Here is a 23,254-nt window from a genome sequence, read left to right as displayed (position 1 = left end):
CACATAAGAAAAAAGAATTGTCAAAACTGGGCAAATCCCAGTTGCCACACTTAAGAAGAAATAATTGTCTAACTGTAAACTGACTCCTTAACGTGTTGAGACAGTGAGCTAAGGAAGTGGAATTTTCGCTTCTTTTTGTGGAAGGTTTTTATGACGCCGACATAATTGAGGCCATTGATGGAGGCAAGCACCATGGATTTTTCAGTGTCATTATTGTATTTGCATCTTTGTGGATTAATTTAAGTGGGTTTTGCTGCTAGGGGTGAGTCACAATAATTGTTATCAAGCTTGGACAGGAAAAAGAAAGAGCTCCATTTTCCAGGATTGTGAGGATAAAGTCCTCCTAAAATTACTTTGTGGTAAAAGGCTGATTGGGTCATTTTCACACCCCCAGGCTATGATAGGGTTTATTACAGTTTACAAGAGTTAGAGCGTTTACCCTTGAGATGGGATTCAGAATCGCAGTTACCTCAGTGATCTGAAGGAATAAGGCAGGGCACAGGTGACACAATAAGCCAGGACACTGTGTCTGCCCACTGGCCCTGGCGCCATTTTGTGGACTCTAGAGCTGTGTAGGTGGATGTCCTGGGGCTGCCGCTGGAAAGGGGTAGGCAGCTGTGGAGGAGCGGAGGTGCACTGGGGCCAATCCTGAGTGCCCTCGTAAGTGGACCTGACTTATGTGACCATTTCTAGCATTATGTTGCTCATTGTTTCCTCTGCAACTTGACGACTGGAGTAACCTCCTCTGTCCTCACCCCTCCTGTCTGTATGGTATTGATGAATCTCTGAAATGAGGATGTCACAGTGGGATTGCATGACTCGGCATCCAGCAGGGATCTCTGGTGAGGGTACAGGGCTCTAGGCCAAGGGAACAGCTTCATCATTGGCTGCGTGAGTGCCTTTGGCCATTAGCTGTTTTCTGTTGATTTGTTTAACCTTCTAAACAGGTCTCTAGGGTGGATTTTTTTTTTTCTTTCCATCTTTTGTGTTAGGTTCAGGAGGTACATGTGCAGGTTTGTTATATGGGTAAATTGCATGTCACATATGTACAGATTATTTTATCACCCAGGTAATAAGCATAGTACCCAATTGGTAATTTTTTGAACCTCACCCACCTCCCACCCTCCACCCTCAAGTAGGCCCCAGTGTCTGTTGTTCCCTTCTTTGTGTCCATGTGTACTCAATGTTTAGCTCCCACTTATAAGTGAGAACATAGGCTGTTTAGTTTTCTGTTCCTTTGTTAATTCACTCAGGATAATGGCCTCTGGTTCCATCCAGATCACTGCAAAGGATATAATCTCATTATTTTTATGGCCCTGTATTGTTCCCTGGTGCATATGTATAGGGTGGGTATTATTATCCCCATTTTACAAATAAGGAAACCTCAGATCAGAGGCTTTGCCCCTTAGTAGTTGGATGCTTTTAGGAAAGTACCTCATATCTTGCTGCTGTAGTTTCCACTGCTGTAGAATGGAGGAGAACAAGGGATCCAGCCTGCCTTGGAGGTCTGCGAGGGGGGATAGGAGATAAAGTAAGCACCATGCCTATACCCCGGGAAGGACCCAGTGAAAGTTTCTCCTCCTCCTCCTCTTCCTCATCATTAATAACTCATGTAGTCATTCTCAAACTTTTCCTCCTGACACTTGACAGCTATTTCTCCTCTAAGAACGGAATGTTGCTTAATGTGGCATCATTTTGAAACAGGGTCTTCAGAGGTTAAAAAAGAAAAAGTGAACTATCACAGAGCATCCTGAGTGACCCACATTGCTTCAGCCAGTGTACAGGAAATACTTATTTATTCTCCTTTGTCTTCACTCTTATTTTTTTTCCGACTTTTATTTTATTTTTATTTTTATTTTTGAGACTGAGGCTTGCTCTGTCGCCTAGGCTGGAGTGCGGTGGCACGATCTCGGCTCAACCTCCGCCTCCCAGGTTCAAGCTATTTTCCTGTCTCAGCCTCCCAAGTAGCTGGGACTACAGACGCCCGCCACCATGCCCGGCTAGTTTTTCTATTTTTAGTAGAGATGGGCTTTCACCATGTTGGGCAGGCTGTCCTTGAACTCCTGACCTCAAGTGATCTGCCCACCTTGGCCTCCCAAAGTGCTGGGATTACAGGTGTGAGCCACTACGCCCGGCTTCAACTTTTATTTTTAAGTTCAGGGGTACATGTGCAGGTTTGTTATATAGACACACTTTTGTCATGGGGGTTTGTTGTGCAGATGATTTTATCACTTAGATATTAAGCCTAGTACATATTAGTTATTTTTCCTAATCCCCTCCCTCCTCCAAACCTTCACCCTCTGAAAGGCCCCAGTGTGTGTTGTTCTCCTCTATGTGTCCCTGTGTTCTCATCATTTAGTTCCCACTTAATAAGTGAGAACAAGCAGTATTTGGTTTTCTGTTCCTGTATTAGTTTTGCTAAGGATAATGGCCTGCAGTTCCATCCATGTTCCTGCAAAGGACATGATCTTTTTCTTTTTTATGGCTGCATAGTATTTCATGGTGTATATGTACCACACTTTCTTATCATTGATGGACATTTAGGTTGATTCCATGTCTTTACTATTGTGAATAGTGCAGCACTGAACATATGCGTGGGTGTATCTTTATAATAGACTGATTTATACTCCTTTGAGTATATGCCCAGTAATGGGATTGCTGAGTCTACTGGTATTTCTGTCTTTAGGTCTTTGAGGAATCGCTACACTGTCTTCCACAATGGTTGAACTAATTTACACCCCACCAACAGTGTAAAAGTGTTCCTTTTTCTCCACAACCTCACCAGCATCTGTTACTTTTTGGCTTTTTAATAACAGCCATTCTGACTGGTATGAGACAGTATCTCATTGTGGTTTTGATTTGCATTTCTCTAATGATCAGTGATGTTGAGCTTTTTCTAATATGATTGTTGGCTGCATGTATTTCTTCTTTTGAGAAATGTCTGTTCATTTCCTTTGTCCACTTTTTAATAGGGTTGTTTTTCTTGTAAATTTGTTTAAGTTCCTTATAGATGCTGGATATTAGACCTTTGTCAGATGCATAATTTGCAAACATTTTCTCCTATTCTTTAGGTTGTCTGTCTACTCTGTTGATAGTTTCTTTTGCTGTGCAGAAGCTCTCTGGTTTCATTAGATTCCATTTGTCAATTTTTGCTTTTGTTGCAATTGCTTTTGGTGTCTTTGTCATGAAATATTTGCCTGTGCCTATGTCCTGAATGGTATCATCTAGGTTGTATTCCAGGGTTTGTATAGTTTTGGATTTTACATTTATGTCTTTAAACCATCTTGTGTTAATTTTTGTATACAGTATAAGGAAGAGGTCCAGTTTTAATCTTCTACATATGGCTAGCCAGTTATTCCAGCATCATTTATTGAATAGGGACTCCTTTCCCCATTGCTTATTTTTGTCAGGTTTGTCAAAGATAAGATAGTTGTAGGCATGCAGTCTTATTTCTTTCCTCTCTATTTGGTTCCATTGGTCTATGTGTCTGTTCTCATACCAGTACCACTGCTGTTTTGGTTACCGTAGCCCTGTAGTATAGTTTGAAGTCAGATACTGTGATGCCTCTAGCTTTATTCATTTTGATTAGGGTTGCCTTGGCTATTCAGGCTCTTTTTTAGTTTCATATGAATTTTAAAATAGTTTTTCTAGTTCTGTGAAGAATCTCAATGGTAATTTATTAGGATTAGCATTGAATCTATGAATTGCTTTGGGCAGTATGACCATTTTAACAATATTCATTCTTCTTATCCATGAGCATGGGATGTCTTGCATTTGTTTGTGTCATCTCTTATTGCTTGGAGCAGTGGTTTGTAGTTCTCCTTGTAGAGATCTTTCACGTCCCTAGTTAGCTATATTCCTAGGTACTTTATTCTTTTTGTGGCAATTGTGAATGAGAGTTCATTCATGATTTGGTTTTCAGCTTCACTGTTGTTGGCATATAGGAATGCTAGTGATATTTTGCACATTGATTTTGTATCCTGAGACTTTGCTGAAATTGTTTGTGAGCTTAAGAAGCTTTGGGGCTGGGACTGTGGGGTTTTCTAGGTATAAGATCATGTCATCTGTAAACAGGGATAGTTTGACTTCCTTTCTTCCTATGTTAATGCCCTTTATTTCTTTCTCTTGCCTGATTGCCCTGGCCAGGAATTCCAATATTGTGTTGAATAGGAATTCACCCTTATTTTTTTAAATCACTGAACTGAAGGCAAAGAGTTGTCTTTGGGCTACCATAGGTGAGGAAAAGAGATTTGCTCATGGGATTCCATGGCAGAAGAGCAAATGATTGCCTGGTATCTGGAGAACAACCTTTGTGTTATCCATCTGTATTAGCCTGTTCCCATGCTGGTAATAAAGACATACCTGAGATTGGATAATTTATAAAGGAAAGGGGTTTAACTGACTCACAGTTCCACATGGCTGGGGAGGCCTCACAGTCATGGCAGAAGGCAAAGGAGGAGCGAAGGCACATCTTACATGGCAACATGCAAGAGAGCATATGTAAGGGAGTGACCCTTTATAAAAAGTCTCAGATCTCATGAGACTTATTCGCTATCATAAGAACAGCAAAGGAAAGACCTGCCCCACCCCCATGATTCAATTATCTCCCACCAGGTCCCTCCCACAACACATGGGAATTATGGGAGCTACAATTCAAGATGAGATTTGGGTGGGGTCATAGCCAAATCATATCACCATCCATCTGTCCTTCCCTCTGTTCCTCTACAAGAGTTTTGGAGCTTCTGCCATGTGCTGGTCAAAGGGTACAGCAGAAGACCAAGAGGTAGTCTGTGCTTTCACAGAGATCACATTGTGCTGAACAGAAGAAGTAGAGAGATTTAGTTATGTAATTTCAATTTATTTATTTATTTTTTTAAAAAGCAAACTTCTAAATCGGGGGCAAAGAGAAATGGAATAGGGCTGTGTTGGTGGCTGAGGTGATTACAGTGAGAGAAAATATAGTTTTCCTATTTTTAATGCCGAGTTCTGGCTTCGTAGGGGGAAAAGCAGGAAAATAATGCTAATAAGGTCTCTCTCTGCTTTCTTAAAGAGGATTATGTGATTTTCTCTATGGGATATATGATATTGAAAGGTACAAATAAAAGGAAGTGTCTTTCAAGTAAGGAACCATCAATAGAGGCTCCTGGGAGACTAGGAGGGCTCAGGCAGGGGGGAATCCCCAGCATCTGGACTCCGCAGGAGCTAAACGTTTTTGTGGCTATAACTTTCTTCATAGCCTCCTGCAAGATGGAGTACCTTGTGCCAGTATCTGCCAAGCAGTGTGGGATGCCAGGAATTTTATTTCACTTTGGTTTCTAATACACCCCTCTCTCTCTCTTTCTTTTTTATAGACCCTGCAATTGTCAATGGGGTTTATTGGTCTGAATCCCTAAACAAAGTTTTTGTAGATAACTTTGACCGTGACCCATCTCTCATATGGCAGTACTTCGGAAGTGCAAAGGGCTTTTTTAGGCAGTATCCAGGTGAGTATCCCTGCATTGACAATTGTGACTCAGATTAATGATAACTGATAATGTGATATTTTTCTTTAGGGTTCAAGGTTAAAACTTTTCTGCCTTCTCTTAGAAGAAAATGAAAGATAAAGTCCAAACCTATTGTCAAGGTGCAGGACAGGAATGGCAAGGTGGCATCCACATGGGCATGCACACACACAGGACATGATCACAGGAACTCTCTGGACCTGCCCCGTTCTCAGTAGAATAATTCACAGAGCTGTCACCAAATGTGAAGAACTGTAGTGTGAACTGTACCTTATTTAATACTTCTGAACAAGAGTTTGGCCTTGTTACTAATACTACTGCTATTATTGCTATAATTATTATTATTGGGGAAAAGAGTATACTTGGGCAATTAAATTCTCACTAACAGTTATAAGAAATAGAGAATTTGAACTGGATTTGTCCACCCCAGAGCTGACTCCCCTTTCAGGAAGATGTTGAAATGGCCCAAGCATCGCTGACGGCAACAACCCCTCCACCGAGGGTGCTCCCAACAGCCCCAGCACCCCCAGTACCCACAGCGGTGTGGATCTCAGAGGCTGTCCTTCATGCCTTTGGAACAGGTGTTCCTTCTGGAGCCTTCCCAGGCCTCTGCTTTGTGGTAGGATTTTAATTCTGGCTTGGTTTGAATTTTAATTAAAAAGGGAAGTTTTAATTTTGCTTACAAGTTGTGAAAACAGGACTCGGGGCTGCAACTGTGCCAACATCATAGCTGTAGAAATTAACAAGCTCAACCTAAAAGAAGGGGGAAAAAAAAACCCACCCTGCATAATCTTGGAGCAATTAAGTGAAGTCTTTTATGTTTTCGTTAAGTAAGACTAGGCACCTGATATCTTCCCACTTTGAGGCACAGAGACTGCCGGCCTCCGCCTTGCGGAATTGTTTGCCCCGTGCACAGCATCTGTCCCTCAAGAATTGCCTGCCGGGTCTCTGCTTCGCCAGATTACAGAACATTTCCCAAGAGTCATGTTCAGCATGGCACACTTGCTTCCTCCCGGAGCTCACAGAAATGTAAACAATAAGCATCCTATTAAAGATAACACCATAATAAACAGTGGACGATTAAAGCTCCAGTGTCACCACATTGCAGTCTGCCTTGATACACTCAACAGAGAGCAAATCTGGTGCAGATATTGCTGAAATCAGAGCCTAGGGGAGACGTTGCTCTGCTTGGGAAGCCCCTGGGTATCCAACTCTCTCACTATGCGGCACTGTGAAGAGGGCAAGACAGATAAGTAGAAACCACAAATCACCTGTTGTCTCCTCCAGCAGGGAGTCCTTAAACTATGGTCACGAGGACATTTGAAAATAAAGGGAATCCTCATAAAAGGTTTGTGTAATAGGGGAGGTTAATTTATATACAAGGTTTTTATCGGTCAGAACAATTGCTTCAGCCGTGCTTACTGTTCTTTTAGGACTTTTGGGCAGGATGTGGCTCTGTAAAATGCCTGCATAATTTCTGTGTTAGAAAAGACGTGGGCCGCAGTCCACCAAGGTGTTTCAATGCCGCGATAAATGTCACGTGGCCACTCAACTCTGTGCTTGGTTCTGAACACAGAGCATGCCTCTTGCCTCCTGGACATATGACTGAAAGAGTGATCATGAGCATTTTGCAAGGATGTTTTTCTTTTCAGGATGCTTCTTGCCATTGTTAGAGTGGTGTGAATCAGTGGTAAGTGTGCGTGTTCTTAAGCAGAAGGAGTCTTTCTTCAGTCTTACTGAGTTCTGGCTTTGTACCACTGTATGAGGCCCTGAGGATAAAATCATGAACTAGACAAAAGAGGTCTCTGCCCTCATCCAGCTCCCTCTTGTGGGGACATGCATTTGTCGTGGATTTTTGTTGCAAGTGACAGAAACACAATTCCAGCTAGCTCCAGCAAGAAGCACACTTACTGGCTCATGTAATTTGAAATCCAGGGAATGTGCCATTTGGGTGACAGCTGGATTTCTGTACTCAGCAATGAGAGACTGGAACAGAGTCATTTGGAATTTGAATCCTTCCTTTCAGCTCTCATTTCTGCCTTCTTCCATTCCAACCTTGTCTCACTGGCAAGTGATCTCCTCATAATGGGGAACAGGCCTGGCAGGATTTCTCAGTGGGGGTTCCAGGGGAGGAGAGAGCATCTGTCCCAGTAGCTTGGATGAAAGTCCAAGAATTAGCCTGGTCTGAGTCGCATGCCCGCCACTGATGCCTGAAGAACTAGTGGGTAAGGTCAGCCATCCGAAACCCTGGGGACTAGTCAGGATTATTGTGGCTTTGCCTACACTGGATCCCCAAAGGAGGGGGCATCAGTGACCACCGTGGGGAGATAGACAGGCAAACATCATCATGGTACAGTATGTTTCATGCTAAGCTGAGGGAAATAGAAGGGGCTGGGTGATCACTAAGAAGGATCACCAACTCCAACTTCTGGGGTGAGAGGAAAGAGTCCTGGGAAGGAGAATTTTGGTAAGCATTAGCCTGAAAGCCTTGGAGTGATGATGATGTCCATTTCTGCATGGCTTCACACATAGGCCTTCACCAGTTCAATTTATGTCCTAAGGGCATGTGGTAACGCTCTTGTGTCTCTCAAAAGGGCTTAATGAGATGGTGGAAATATTCTGTATCCTATCTAATATCACTAATGTCACTGGCCACACAGGGGTAGTGAGCGCTTGAAGTGTGCCTAGTGAGGCTGAGGAACTGAAATTTAAGTGTTATTTAACTTTATTTAAAATTAAAATTAAATGGCCACACGTGGTTAGTAGTCACCATGTTGAATAACATAATGCTGTAGGAAGAGACTTTTGTAGTCTGATACCCAGTTTCCAAGGGACCAGCCTTATCTTTCAGGGCTTGCATTGCAAAAAGGTCTTACTGAACAGATGACTTCATTAGGCTCTATAGTTCTTACTTTATAAAACGGGAACTCTATCCTGAAATTCTGAACCATCAGGCTTTCAATCCCTGTCTCCTCTACTAGAATATTTGCCCCTGGGAGGACAGAGTCATGTGTTTTTTCCATTACTCTGTCACTAGCTGCAAGAATAACACAAAGTGGGTGCTCAATATGTGTTTGTTGAATGAATGAATCACCCATTAGATCAAATTCCACCAGATCTATTGTCTCCCATCACACCAGTGGCAGCTGCCCTCTCTCTTCAGACAGAATAGAGCTATTGCCTCTTTGGGGAGCTGGTCCCCAGCTGCAGTCTGGTAGAGACTTGATGACTCAGCAAGGAGCTGGCATAAACGCAGTACAGAGCCATAGTCCCTTTATGTTCTCATTGATCCCTGTCCTCCAAGTCTTCCTAGTACCTGCCCTTTCCACCCCACTGCCGACCATGTCCTGGACACGCCCATCTGTTGGCTATTTCCGCCTGATGCTTTATGACCATCTCGTCTAATGAGTAGTGTTCCCCAGGCTCCCCATCTCCCAGGAGGCAGAGGATCAAAGGGCTGCACAGTCATCCCTTTTCCTGTGAGCCTTGACCAGTTCATCTTTTTACAGCCCTCTGTGGGACCCATTTTCTACCTGGTTATTGGCTGAGGCCACCAGTGACTGATCTATTCTTCCTGTTCTGGCCAATTCTTAGCTTTATTTAAAATGATATGGCTGGCTGACAGTACCTACCCATGTACTCTTACCTACATAAGGAAAACTGTGTCTGTACATCACAGGCAGGTCACTGTCTAATCAAACACAGGACATCAGTTAGGTTCATGCATGATTATAAGAAGCCCCGGTCCCTTCCCCAACATCAGATGGTCACCTTTCTATAGCCGTACGCAGGGGAGTTTGTGTAGAAGGCTTGGTGATTACAAAGGGCAATGATTGTCTTATCCTCGCACCGTGATTTGGCTGCCATAGGAAGGTGAAAGCTGGTTCATAGCCACAGCCACGATGAGGGAGCTGGACAGCTAGGTAAAGAGCTCTCTGTAAGTTTGGACTCGTACATGCTGTTTGCTAGTATCAAGTTTAGGTTCTATGCACAGCATTACTTTTTATTTCTTCCCGTCCATGCCTTCCTCACCAGGTTCAGGTTTAGCAATGGGGAGAGTGTGATTTGATATTAGGGTTTTCTTCCTTGGCTGGCTCAACAGGACTGCCCCAATAAAGATGATCGTGGAACACCATAATTTATAATTTTCATAGCAACTGTCTTGCTACATCCTCATTTTCATGGTGTGTAATCTCTCAAGAGATTGGCAAGAGAGATGACATCTAGTTGAATAAAGGAGCTCTTTTTAGAGAAGTGCATAGGCAGCTTCTCAGAAGACATTTTAAAGCCAAATTTGACTGTAGCTTGACTCACATTAGAAGCCAGCATGTATTTTTGACCAGATATTTTAGATCTAAAGTTATACTGGAAGGTATGTGTTTAAACTTTAAATTATGGGCCAAGTACTAAATATTTTTGAGGAAGGAATTGGGTAGAACTTAGGGATAAACCAAGATCTGCCACCTCTTGATTTTCCTTCTTTCCACATCTTTCTGGACTTTTTGCTTTCAAATAGGGAAGACAAATGCCATGTTTCAGTAGAATAGGCAGTATCTGTTCAGGTGGAGGTGGTTTTTTGTTTGTTGTTGTTGTTGTTCTCTGTTTGTTTTTTGTGAAGGAGTCTTACTCTGTCTCCCAGGCTGGAGTGCAGTGGTGCAATCTTGGCTCACTGCAACCTCTGCTGCTCAAGTTCAAGCAATTCTCCTGCCTCAGTCTGCCGAGTAGCTGGGATTACAGGTGCCTGCCACCACACCTGGCTAATTGTTGCAGTTTTAGTAGAGATGGGGCTTCACCATTTTGGCCAGGCTGGTCTTGAACTCTTCACCTCGTGATCCACCTCGGCCTCCCAAAGTGTTGGGATTACAGGCGTGAGCCACTGCGCCTGGCTGGAGATGGTTTGAATGTCATTGGCAGTGCCAGTGAAGTTGTATGGAAAACACTGTGCTTTAAAGACAAGAGAAGGAATGGACGAAGATGCCCTTTACTGAAGTGGAGAGAAAAGGACAACATGGAGCAGAAATAAAACCACAGGACAAAAAGATATTCAGATTTTTATTGTGCTATTTGTTGTAGTCCTTCATAGTTCCATTACACAGTCTCAAACCTCATTGCCACACGGAATTATGTTGGGAACATGTGGCTTGACCTTCAGTCTTGTATTAGTCTCTGTTCTTTTGGCCCTACTGTTTATTTTCACAAGCTAAAAGAGAACAGGAAGTCATAGGTTGTCTTAAATGAAATTAATTTTCCTCCAATGTTATTTTGTAATGCCTGTGGGAGAGAAACCGTGGGATATAGCAGTGTTGCACAATGATTCAAATTCACTCAAATTTGAGCGTTTGAATCTGCAGCAGAGATTTTGACATTATTTTCAGTTTCACATAGGGATTTGGGTACATTCTGGGGACCTTGTCCTCTGAAAGCTGAGGAAGGCTGGCTGGCAATCACTGATGCTGACAGTGAAGCTCAGAAAGCCCCTCTGGAGCAGTCGGGGTGGCAATTTCCTCTGCCTCTGAACTGTAGCATTCCTCTTGTCTCGGGTTTCCCACCCCATCCTACCCGAGTGGGATTCCAAAAGGCATATTGGCACTTCGAGAAATGATGTGGCTCATGGGGGTGCTTCTTGCTTGAGTGATAGTTCCTTGGATCTCAAAGATTTAAGATGAGCCAACTGTTACTCCTCTGAGATTTGAAGTTACCTGAATATTTTCAAAATATCTGTGTGGTCCAACAATTGTATACTAAAAAGGTGATGTATCCTAGGGGAGACAGTGGCACCTGGGGCAGGGTTTTCTGAAGTTTGTTTTTTAAAACACTTTCCTGTGAGATTTTTGGAGGAGGAAGGACTCCATGTTCAAATCATCTTGGTAAATGCTACCACTAGGGTCCCTGTCATAGACATTCAAGATGCACTTAAGCAGGTTAAAGGCCCTTAGCTGTTCCTCCCGTCATGTAGAAACCAGTTTTGCTTTGATTCACTTAATGCATGTTAGCATCCTGTAGAACTCCTCACAAAACACACCATGGAAGTGCCTTTGCAGGGAAGAGAGCGATGGCTTGAGAATTGGGAGAGCCCGTCTTAGCCCTAACTGGACATCTCAGGAAAATCAGAAGATTTTCGCCCAAAAGTCAGGTTTGGGCAAAATGACACCCCCCTCCCCTGCCACAGACTCATTCAGCCCTAACTCAGAGTCAAAGTATGATGTTTATCGTACCTGCAGGGCGGCTATGCCTGGAACTGCCTTGAGGTACTGTCTTCATCCCTGCCCATTGCATACCTCATGCCCTGAGCACAAAGGGCCCAGACCTCACAGTTCGTGCTGCCACCCAGGCTCCTCTCCTCTGGCAGGGACGTCCCCTACATACAGCCAACCAACATTCCTTCAGTTCCTTGAACTGGACATGTCTTCTCAGCCTCAGGGCCTTTGAACACATTGTTCTCTCTGCCTGGGATGTTCTTCTCTACCCTGTCACCACCCCCTGCTTTTGTTTAACAAATCCTACCCATATATAGTGGGTTCAATAGTGTCCTCCCAAAATTCATGTCCACCAGGAGCCTGAGAATGTGACCTTACTTGGCTATAGGGCCTTTGCAGATGTAAGTAGGTAAGTTGAGATGAGGTTATTATACTGGTTTAGGGTGGCCCTAAATCTAATATGATGGATGCCCTTATATGAGGAAGAGAGGATACGTAGACACAGAGGGAAGGCAGCCATGGGAAGATGGAGGCAGAGATTGGAGTGACACAGCTCTAAATCGACAAACACCAGGCATTACCGGGAGCTACCAGAAGCTAGGAAGAGGCTAGCAAAGAGTCTCCCTTAGAACCTTTAGATGGAGCTTGGCTCTGCTCACACCTTGAGTTTGAACTTCTAGCCTCCAAAACTATGAGACAATACATTTCTGTTCTGCCACCTACTTTGTAGTTCATTCGTTCCTCCATACCCATGGATTCTGCATCTGTGGATTCAATCAACCATGAATGGAAAATATTCAAGAAAAAAATTACAACAATAAAAAATAATACAAATAAAAGCAATACAGTATAACAACTGTTGATGTGTGTTAGGTGTTGTAAGAAACCTAGAGATGATTTAAAGTATATGGGAAGATGCACATAGGTTATATGCAATTATTATACCACTTTATATCAGGGACATGAGCATCCACAGACTGAGGGTGGGGATTCTGGAACAAATCCCCCATGGCCACCAAGGGACAAAGGTAACTTGTTACAGCAGCCCTAGCACAGCAATGCATCATCATTCCCACTCTCAGCTCAAAGATGTCTTTCTGACATTAGGGATTAGGGTCGCCTTTATCTACTGACACGCATCAGGTATTTCTCCTCTATGGCATCTCTGGTACCTATGATTTCTTATCCAGTGTCTGCTTCCCTACTAGCTGTGAGGCTTCCTGAGGGCAGGCAGGAGCCAAGTCCCTCTTTCTCCATCACTGCTGTATGTCCACTGACTGGCACAGGGCTTGCCAGTTGGATGAAAATTGTGATTAGTAGACAAGATGCTTTGAGGCTGTCCCATCTGATCCACTTTCATACTGGAATTGTATCCTTTGTTGGTTTTCCCAGCAGACTAATTTCATGTCAACTTTCCAAAAAGCACCAAGTGGCTTAGCGTGGTGGCTCGCGCCTGTAATTTTAGCACTTTGAGAGGCCGAGGTGAGCCCAAAAGTTCGAGATCAGCCTGGGCAACATGGTGAAACCCCATCTCTACTAAAAATACAAAAAAAAAAAAAAAAAAAAGCCAGCTGTGGTGGTGGGTGCCTATAATCCCAGTTACTCCGGAGGCTGAGGCAGGAGAGTCACTTGAACCAGTGAGGCTGAGGGTGCAGTGAGCTGAGATCGCACCACCGCACTCCAGCTGACAGAGTGAGACTCCATCTTTGGAAAAAAAAAAAAAGCACCAAGCTTCAGAGTGCCTGGAATGAGAAACAAGCCCATATGCAAGGAAATGGTTTCAGCCTAAAAGGAAATCATTGAGTGTAATTAATTGGCTCCCACCCAGGCCCTGACCTGAATGTTGGGGCAGTAGAAGATAATAAAATATTTTCTGCTCCCATGGAGCACACAGTGATAGGGCTGTAATCCGGGGAAGGATGCCAGAGCCAGAAAATGTTGGTGGACGACCACCAGTATAGGCAGGGGTGGCTGTGGTCTAAGATCACTCACTACAGTTCAATTCAAGAAACATCCACTGAACACCTCCCATGGGTCAACACATTTAAAAAACAAAAAATAAAAAATTCTCTTTATATCACACTCAAACCAGTTATTTGTAGAATTATAAACTGGAGCATTGCCTGGCCTCACCAGAGATATAACTTCACTGTTTCTCAAGACTGTGCCATCCTAATGGTACCTGGCTTTATGCAAAGCAATGTGTCAGATATTTTTTAAATTAATTGCATTCTTGTCCCTTAGTGTACAACATCATATTAGTTGTATTTTATCTTTATTACCTAATGACCTCCAATTTGGCAGTAGCTTCTTATACTTCCATTTTCTGATTTCTTATGGGGAGTGTTTTTAAATGAGACACATGTGCAGTGGGAAATGTAGGTACAAGAAGGACAAAACCCAATATCTCTTTGGATTACAGCCTACTGTCTCAAGGTTATCTGTGTGATAATTTGGGGATGTTATCTTTAGCAGATGCCTATTATTAGCCCAGTGTGGTCCTTTAGAAAGCTGGCCATTGTTAATTGGAAAAAAGAATCTCAATGCCACCAGCTGAGTCAGGATTCTCTCCTGTGAAAATGATATTTCTGTTTTTATTTTCCTGTCTCCAAGGTCTCTGTTGCAAATCCTCCATCCCTGAGCAGAACTGATGGTTGAAAACAGTGATTTTCTATCTTGTTTTTAAGCAGCCAATGCCTTTCTTTTTAAATGATATTTTATTCTTAAAAACTAAGTTGGATATATCCTGACTAGGCTGCAAACCACAAGACTAAGGATGTTGGATCTGATTTTACACATGGGGAAAACTCCCCAGGCTTCAGGAGCTGAAATTCAAACTTTATTATGCAGCATAATGAGAGCCATTTTATTTCATTTCAGTGTGGAAATCCAGGCCAAAATTTCTGATTTTAAAAACAGGAGTGAGGAGGGAACAGACCTGTGTGTATCTTTAGATGGAAACATTGTATCTATGCTTTCAACCCCCCTGCTACAGACATTACATCACCTGGTCCAGGGACAGAGCCAGACCCTTCCCAGAGATCTATGGATGATACCCCCAGGTGCAGCAACTTGCTGGACAGTAAGAAATGACTTTGGCTACCTTTATCCTTAGCCAAGTGAAGGAGCTGGAGTCACATACTCTCTCGACGGACAGCACAGTCCTAAAAACATCTCCACTCTCTGTAGGCCTTTGGAGCAGCTGAGCTAGTGCTGTGTTTGCTATAGGGTTATGGCCCAAAAGCTCCTGCCTGGATTTGGCGATGGAGCATGTGATGAGCTCCGGGGTTGGTCTTTGCATGTGATTTTTCACCCTGTCCATTCAATCAGCAAAGTAGAGCAGCCTTGAAATGCTATGAATAAATATTTGAAGTTTCTGGGTTTCTCATAACCCTATTTTTCTTCTAGGGATTAAATGGGAACCAGATGAGAATGGAGTCATTGCCTTCGACTGCAGGAACCGAAAATGGTAGGCAGTGGTCAGACCTGTTCGTTATTTCTCAAAGAGATACCTTGAAGAGAAGTCAGGATTAATTTTTACTTAATTTTTCCCTTGACTTAGGTACATCCAGGCAGCAACTTCTCCGAAAGACGTGGTCATTTTAGTTGACGTCAGTGGCAGCATGAAAGGACTCCGTCTGACTATCGCGAAGCAAACAGTCTCATCCATTTTGGATACACTTGGGGATGATGACTTCTTCAACATAATTGCTGTGAGTGCACCGTTTTGTGCCTTCTTTGCACTTGGGTTCATTTGATCTTTTGGTAGCAACTGGTTAACATTGCTCTCACTGTTAGATCTAGAGCATCTACCTGCCAGGACATGAGGCCTGGTTAGTCTCATGAAAGTTGACAGAGTCATGGACAGTGGAAGGCAGTGGAAGGGCTTTTGGAAATGCAGTTGAACACACGTTGCCTGTCTTAACCCACCACACAGCCACACCATCTGAGAGAATGACACACCAGATGTGGTATTCCTGGGGAGCTGACATTTTCAGATTCTTGGAAAACAGACTTAGCAAGATTTTCACCAAACCACTAGAGTTTCTCGCATGGAAATTAACTTCCAGCTAGGTTAGCCTGATGATATTGATGATGATAATAATTAATAATAATAATAATAATGGCAATGAAGCAACTAAAACATGGAGAGCAGTTTATGGCTCACAGAACACTTTATTTCAGCTTCTGGAAGAAAAGCGGCATTTATTAAATGCCTGCTTTTAATAAATGCCTTACTCTTCATATTTTTATTATCTTGGTTTTTCACAGCAAGTCTAGGAGGTAGGGGGTGGTTTGGGCATATTCTCAAATGAAGGTGCTGAGATTGGAAGAGTGTCAGTAACTTGTCCAGGTCACAAGGCTGGCAAATGGGAGATCAGGGAACCAAGCCTGAGACCGGGCAGTCGTGTAGCCTGGAAATGACCACTTATTCAGGTCTGTATCTTGTCAATGAAAAGAGTCAAACTCTGCAAAATATTTGAAGAGATTTATTCTGAGCCAAATATGAGTGACCATGGCCTGTGACACAGCCCTCAGGAGGTCCTAAGAACATGCACCCAAGGTGGTTGGGTACCTGTTCAGCTTGGTTCACCGGTGCAGCTTGGTTTTCTACATTTTAGGGAGACATGAGACTTCAGTCAAATACATTTAAGAAATACATTGGTTTGGTCCGGAAAGGCAGGACAACTTGAAGCAGGGGCTTCCAGCTTATAGGTAGATTTTAAAATTTTCTAGTTGACAATTGGTTAAATTTCTCTAAAGAGCTGGGGGTAAATAGAAAGGAATGTCCGGGTTAAGATAAAGGATGGTGGAGGCCCAAGTTCTTTTTTGCAGAGGAAGCCTTCACATCCTAGGCTTCAGAGAGAATAGGTTGTAAAATATTTCTTATCAGACTTAAAGTCTGTGTTGATGTTCATGCCAGAGAGGTGTAAAGAGGCATGTTTGACCCCCATTTCCCATCATGGCCTGAAACAGTCTCTCAGATTAAATTTTAAAAGAGCCCTGGTCTCCTGTGTAGAGGAGGAAGTCCATTCAGATGGTTGGGGGGGGTCTTAGAATTTTATGTTTGGTTTACAATCTCCAGTTCTTTTTCTTCTTCCCACTGATTATTTGGTATGATTTTCACCATGCCCCTTATGTTCCTCCCACTCTCTTTCCAAAGGCTCGTCCGAGTGAGCCTGATTTCTTTGAGTACTTGAGCACTTAACCAAGTGTGTGTGTGTGTGTGTGTGTGTGTGGTGGACACGTATTCTTTTGCATGAAAATAACACACATCACATCTATTTGGGAGGTGGAGTAGTTGCTATGGGCAATGGAGGCAGCATGGTGATGCGGGCAGAGCCTGGGTTTTGGAGTTGGGCTGTTTTGAATCCCATTCACCACATATGCTGTGTGTCTTGGGCTAATTACTTTAGTCTGGGCATCAGCTACCTCAGCTGTGAAGTAGGTGTGCTCACCTTGCCCACAGGGTTGCTGTTGGGATCATCTGAGTTGATGCACCAGAGTCAAGCTGGTGCACAGGGCTCCTTAGCCAGTGGTGGGATACAAAAGAAGAGAGTGCTCCAAGAATGCTGTTGCTGTGGTCTGCATGGCTCCCCTAAACCCACAAGGAGAGTATGTTGTCATGGGGCCTTATGACTGGGCTGCCTTCTGCATAGGCATGACACCCACTTGTGTTCTCCAGGCAGAGGGCCTGGGCCTCTAAGTGACATGAAGATGGCCGAGGGGATTGCCTGAATTAGTATCCTGCCTATACAGGTCTCTTCTGATCAGACTCTCAGAACAAAAGGTTCTGATTTTAAGAAATCCTAAAGACGAAAGGGAAAAGAAAGAGAATACTGAATTCCTTGGGAGCAGGGGTTAGTCTTCTTCATTCATGGATGTATCCCCAGCACCTAGGCAGTGCTTGGCAAATAGCAGGAGTTTAAATATTTGTTGAATGAATAATAACCACAGCTGCCTTCCATTCACTGTGTGCAAATCAGTTGCTAAGTGTCCTGTGTGGATTATCTCACTGAATCCTCACCCCAGCTCTGTGCCATGTGGCATGGAGACAGAGGCATGAGGCCGCAGAAGTGACCTTTTCGAGTTACACAGCCAGAAAAGGTGGCACGGTGAAGGCTCAGACATTGCCCGGCTTCACCTTGCACCCTTTCCTGAGCAGAAGTGAAGAGGATGTAGTTGATCCACTCAGCCATCTTATCATGAAATTATATGGCCTTGAGGCATAGTTCTTTGGAAGAAGACTTTCAGATGGTTAGAACTTTGGGTTTGCTGCCAAGTTACTCTAGTTGCCAGCCTAGTGGTGGGAATGCAAAATGTGGCTTGATCCCCACACATCCTGAAGCATTTACAGATAAGAAGCAGCTAATTTGAGACTATCTTTCTTATTAATCTTTAACTACTCATTACAGAAGTATCAGAAATTCACATAATAAGAAGAGCTAACTAATTACATCCTGTGTTCTTTATCAGTCAGGATTTATTGTTCTGTTAACAAAACCAATCGATTGAAATAATCTATGTAAGTTCATTGAGATATACAAACAGTGTCAACTCAATAAAGAAGAGAAGGTGATTAAGATAATTAAAAGTAGACATGCCAGTTATTATAGAACAGTTAAGAAAAAAAATTTTTTTTACCCCAAATTGTCTCTTTATATAAAACCCATTAAAGATCCCATTAACCCTCACTGTACATCTGTTTGTTAATTTTCAACATAAATAATCAGCTTCAACACTATTTACATAATTATTTCAACAACTAGCAAGACACTCTGAACTTCTTTATTTGAAGCCTTTATAGTAAAATCAGGAACTTTGTTCCTCTAATGGATAAGAGAATGGATCAGATATGTTGGTGAATTTATATTAGAAGGCCAAGGTCATAAAAGAACCATTAATTAACAGTAATGTTGATAGATTCATTGCTTTTTAATGTAGGCAACATGTGTAATAATTTTAAACAATTCATCAATGTTCTCATTTCTCTTTCATTTGGCACATATTGTAAATGTTTCTGTGTATATGAGCACACAGTCTGTTCACAAAAATAGATTCATATTTTACAGAATATTCAGCAACTCTTATTTCAGTCAAATGTATTTGAATAACAGAGCATTCCGTCACATTTGTTACTCAGAAGTGCTACAGTGAGTGCAGTGCGTGCAGTGCACTGAATGGAATGCATATATTTTTTGCAAGGTTGGATGTGCTTCTATTGAATAAAATCTAGAAGTGAAATTGCTGCACCGAAGGGTGTGCACACAGGCACCTACCAGAATGTCTACGGAGCAGGGCATAATGTTTACACATTTACCAACAGTTTGAGGCTTCTAAATAATAGGAGATTCCTAGCTGGCAGATTTTCATTTGCATTCCCTCGAATTGTCTCTCCCAATCCTAAGTGTGTTCTGCGAATTTTGCCTTGTTGAATTCTTATTTTTTTCCCTCCATCACCTCCTTCTGTTTCTGCCCTGACATAATTGCTCTAGTAATATGGTGTAGGTTTTCCCTCAGTCTGTTTAAAATGGTCACTTGTCTCCTGTGTAGAGGGTGACCCAACTGCAGGTTCTTAAAGTACAGGGGGATGGAATATTTGAAACACCATCCAGAATGCCCTGCAAATCTGTGTGAGTGCATTGTTATCGTCGGCTGGATTCCATTTACGAAAGAAGACATTATCATTTCATCCTCCATTACACTGTCAGCCTTCCTTTGCTTGCCAGGTAGATGATTGTGGAGATAGCTCACTGTTTTAGAGGAAAAGTATAGAATACAATATTTTCAGTGCCGGAAGCCCTCGTGTACTGTAGGTTTTTGTTTGTGCAAATCTAACTCATCATTGCCTCTTGATTTTCAGTGCCATAATGGAGGTCGGAGGAAAGAGATTTAAATAGTGGGAAAGACTTCCCTTGGCCACTTAAGTTCGTCTTTCGGTTTTGCAGGTTTTATTAAGTTCATTGTGAACTGCATGTTTAATATTATACTGAAAAGTTTCTGATCTTGATCTGTCCAGAGTATAAACATAAAAAGATAATGTTAAAAATTGTTTTAGCTTTCATGGGTAAGGTATTGCAAGATCTATCTAAAATGGACAAACTGATTGAATTATGAACGAATAGTTGAAATATGAGAGCAATTTTGTGCAGTTGAAGTTAAAATTTTAAGGTCAAACCACTGGTGCGTGAAGAGAGATGTCTCTGACAAGAGAAAAGGCATATTTTTCTGATTCACTTTGAAGTCTAACTTCAAGCCATGCATTAAATTAACAATATTATCATAAAAATGAGGGTGCTAATTCTGTCCGATGTTGAAATTTGAAAAATGACTTTACAGAAGCTTAAGCCATGCATTAAATGAACACAGTATTAACTGGGCCAATATTGTTAAATCAATTTAAATGCCTCCTGCAGCCCATATTTGTGCAGACTTGAATTAAGAAGAGCATCATTTGTTAGTTCAAGCAAGAACTTTCTGATGCCCTGGTTTTAATTTGCAGATTTTCTTTAGAACGGTTTCTCCAATGCTTTGCCGCTGTGGATTTGCTTTTTAAAGTAATCGATTCCGTATTAAAAGTATGAGGATAGTATTTTCTTTCAGTGCTCATTTGTTCTGTACTACTAATTGTGTCCAGTTGTGTTTCAAATTACATAAGATGCTTTTGTAATGCAAAAGATCCCTGGGATGGCTTGCGTTGGTCAAAATAATGTGCGTTCATCTGCTTTATTACATAATCCCTACACGTTTTCATTCAAAGGTTATTTAATCAAAAGTGCACCAGTAAAACTGCAAAAATATTTAATGGAGTCCCAGCAATTCTGTATCAGTTTCTTGTATTACATGAGCATGGCAGTATTTAATTCTATGTTTTTTTTTTTTGCAGAACTTTGGATTCTTTAAAACATGGCCACTTACTTCCTTTACTTTTTGTTTATTTACCTGTATTTTGAAAGGGGTAGAGATTCTCATTTTTTGTTTCTGTGCCAATTTTGTTTCTGGCTTTGTTCCTAGTCCTTTCCATCAGTGATCTTCTCTGCAATTTTGCCCTTTTGTTTCTTTGTTCTATTGATTCATTCAACAAATAGTACTGAGTGCTCTGCATTAAGCATTGGGGCTAACTTAAGACAAGCTGTCTGCTCTCAGAGACTTAGGTTTTCTGTGTGTGAGCCTTGTATGGGGGCTACCAGGAAGCAGGTCTCACAGCACAGTGTGGCCACTGCAGTCTTGGAGAGGGAGTAGTTGTGGGGCTGGGTGTCTAGAGCTGGGGCATGTATCACCTGGGGCTCTGTGGCGGCTTACAGAAGAAGTAATGACCAAGTGGACACTTGAAGATAAGTAGGCTAGCCAGGCATAGGCAAACGTGATGAGACAAGGCAGGGAGAAAAGGAGGAAGGAGTCAACAACTGAGGAAGAAAGTGCCATTTGCAGGTGTAAGATTCCCCGACCCCAGCCCCGAAGAAGGAGCTCTTGGTGTGTCTGGATCACATAGGGGGGTGGGTGAATGTGGAGGCGAGTGGATCCCGTGAGTGATGGTGAAATGAATGAGACTGGATGGAGAGAGACAAGCCAGATCGAACCAGTCTGGTCAGCCAGGTGCAGGAATTGGGACAACCCATGGAGGCAATGGAGACCCACAAAAATGAGTCTCAGCTTCAGGGCAGGGTGTTGAGATGTGCCCTAAAGCCGGTCCCTGCTTAGAGAGGTCTTTCCTCATCCTCTTCTCTAGGCGACTGATAACCTTCTGTTAGGCCTGAAAGCGGAATTGCTTTCATCTGTCAAGTTCGGCTTCTGACATTAGGTGGATTCCTCACTATTATCCAGAGCCCAAAGTCAGTTGTCTTTGGCTGTCTGGCTTTTGGACTGTGATTCACCTGAGCCAGTATATGCTGGGATTCTACACTAATGCAGAAGCTCCTGTGAACCTTGGTAGGAGGGTCTAGCCCATTTGCATCGCTTTTAGATCCTTCTCCAAAACGTTCTGGCCCTTCATTTAATCGAAGTTGCCTTTCCTATTTTAGATCATCATTAAGATTCTCATTGATCACTTTGCTGTGTCTGTAAAAGCGGAGATGTAGGGAATGTTCACAGACATTGGGCAAAAGGAAAGAAAAGGCATATGATGATGGGTCCCTTGCCTTCAGAGCGGAGTTTGGAGGTTGGTTGAATGGAGACAGAGGGACGAGGCAGGAGGATTGCTCGAGCCCAGGAGTTCGAGACCAACCCAGGCAACATAGGGAGAGCTTGTTGCTACAAATAATAATAAAAAAATTAGTTGGATGTGGTGGCATGTGCCTGTGGTCCGAGCTATTTGGGAAGCTGAGTCAGAAGGACTGCTTGACCCTGGGAGGTGGAGGCTGCAGTGAGCTGTGATCACACCACTGCACTCCAGCCTGGGTGATATCTGAGTGAGACCCACATTTCAAAAACAAACAAACAAAAACAAACAAGAGGAAAAAAGACCTTATGTTCAGATGGAGCAAGAGTAAACATACTCTTTTACTAAGAAAAATAAGAAAAAACGGTTCATTGTCACTCTACAATGATGGTCATGAGCAAACTTAGCCAGTGTTTTATGTCCCCAGCACACAGTAGGTGCTTAGGGTAATATTCAGGGAGCAAATAAAGAAGTGAAGAGTTCTGTGGCAGATGCCTTCCTACATGGGAATTTCCCAGTAAGCTGGCTGCACCATCTTGGCTCCCTGTCTGCCAAAGACCCCGGTCCCTAGGAGGATTCAGAGGTGGCTTAGAGTGGGACAGTGTGTGGCCAGACATCATGGGCTTGTCTTGGGTATGTAGACAGTGACATGTGCCTGATGACATGGCATCTTATCCCCAACAAATGCAGATCCATGATCTCCAGAGAAGGCCAAGAACACATGCCCCTGTTCCAAAGAGTGGGTCACTTTGCCGTCACTGACATCACTCTCTTCCTTCATATCAAGTTCCAGCTCTGGGTGCAGGGTGTCATCTGTTGGCCTTTCCCTCTAGGTAGCACACATCACACTCACATATATATTTTCTTTCTTTTTTGTGCATTTGTGCCTGTGCACCTAGATGCCTTTCTCATTCTTACGTGCCAGGATCTATGTTGACTGTTATTTCATCCTCACAGTGAGCTCACAAAAGAGGTGCAGTTAGAATACCTGTTTCCCCAACACAAAAGCTGAGGCCAAGGTCACCCAGCTAGTGTGTGGCAGAGTCAGGATTTGAACCCAGGCCTGCCTGCCTCAGTTGCTTTAGCTCTACTGTTCTACCCTTGTGAGAATCAGAAAAGGAAAGCCAACCAGGAAGGAAGCAGGGAGAAGAAAGCCAACAGCATTCGAGTCCCCGTATGCTATGTGGCAGCTTCTAAGTTCTTTAAAGGGTGAAAGCTGTTTGTCCATTTCCTTACCGTGTAGTTGGTGGGCTGGACTGGACCCATTTCCAGGGCACCCTAGGCCCACTCCTCTCTCCCTAAGAGACTCTTCCCATTTCCCAGAAATTTGCAAGAAGGACTAACCACTTGGGCAGGAAGGGGAAAGTTTAAGTACGTCTTTAGGGTTCAATCCTGGT

General features: G+C 42.9%; 1 protein-coding gene across 1 annotated transcript in view; it reads left to right on the top strand.

The window, feature by feature from the left end:
- The window catches only part of CACNA2D3 (calcium voltage-gated channel auxiliary subunit alpha2delta 3), a 961,034-nt gene that overhangs the window by 427,893 nt on the left and 509,887 nt on the right, over window positions 1–23,254 (top strand). The window contains 3 exon segments of the mRNA XM_058443425.1: window positions 5,352–5,483; window positions 15,107–15,167; window positions 15,261–15,411. Coding sequence (XP_058299408.1) covers window positions 5,352–5,483; window positions 15,107–15,167; window positions 15,261–15,411 — 344 coding nt within the window.

Source organism: Hylobates moloch, unplaced genomic scaffold (assembly GCF_009828535.3).
Source record: "Hylobates moloch isolate HMO894 unplaced genomic scaffold, HMol_V3 SCAFFOLD_8, whole genome shotgun sequence".
NCBI classification, from domain to species: Eukaryota; Metazoa; Chordata; class Mammalia; order Primates; family Hylobatidae; genus Hylobates; species Hylobates moloch.
Note: the sequence above shows the minus strand (reverse complement) of the source record. Positions and strands in the feature narration are given on the sequence as shown.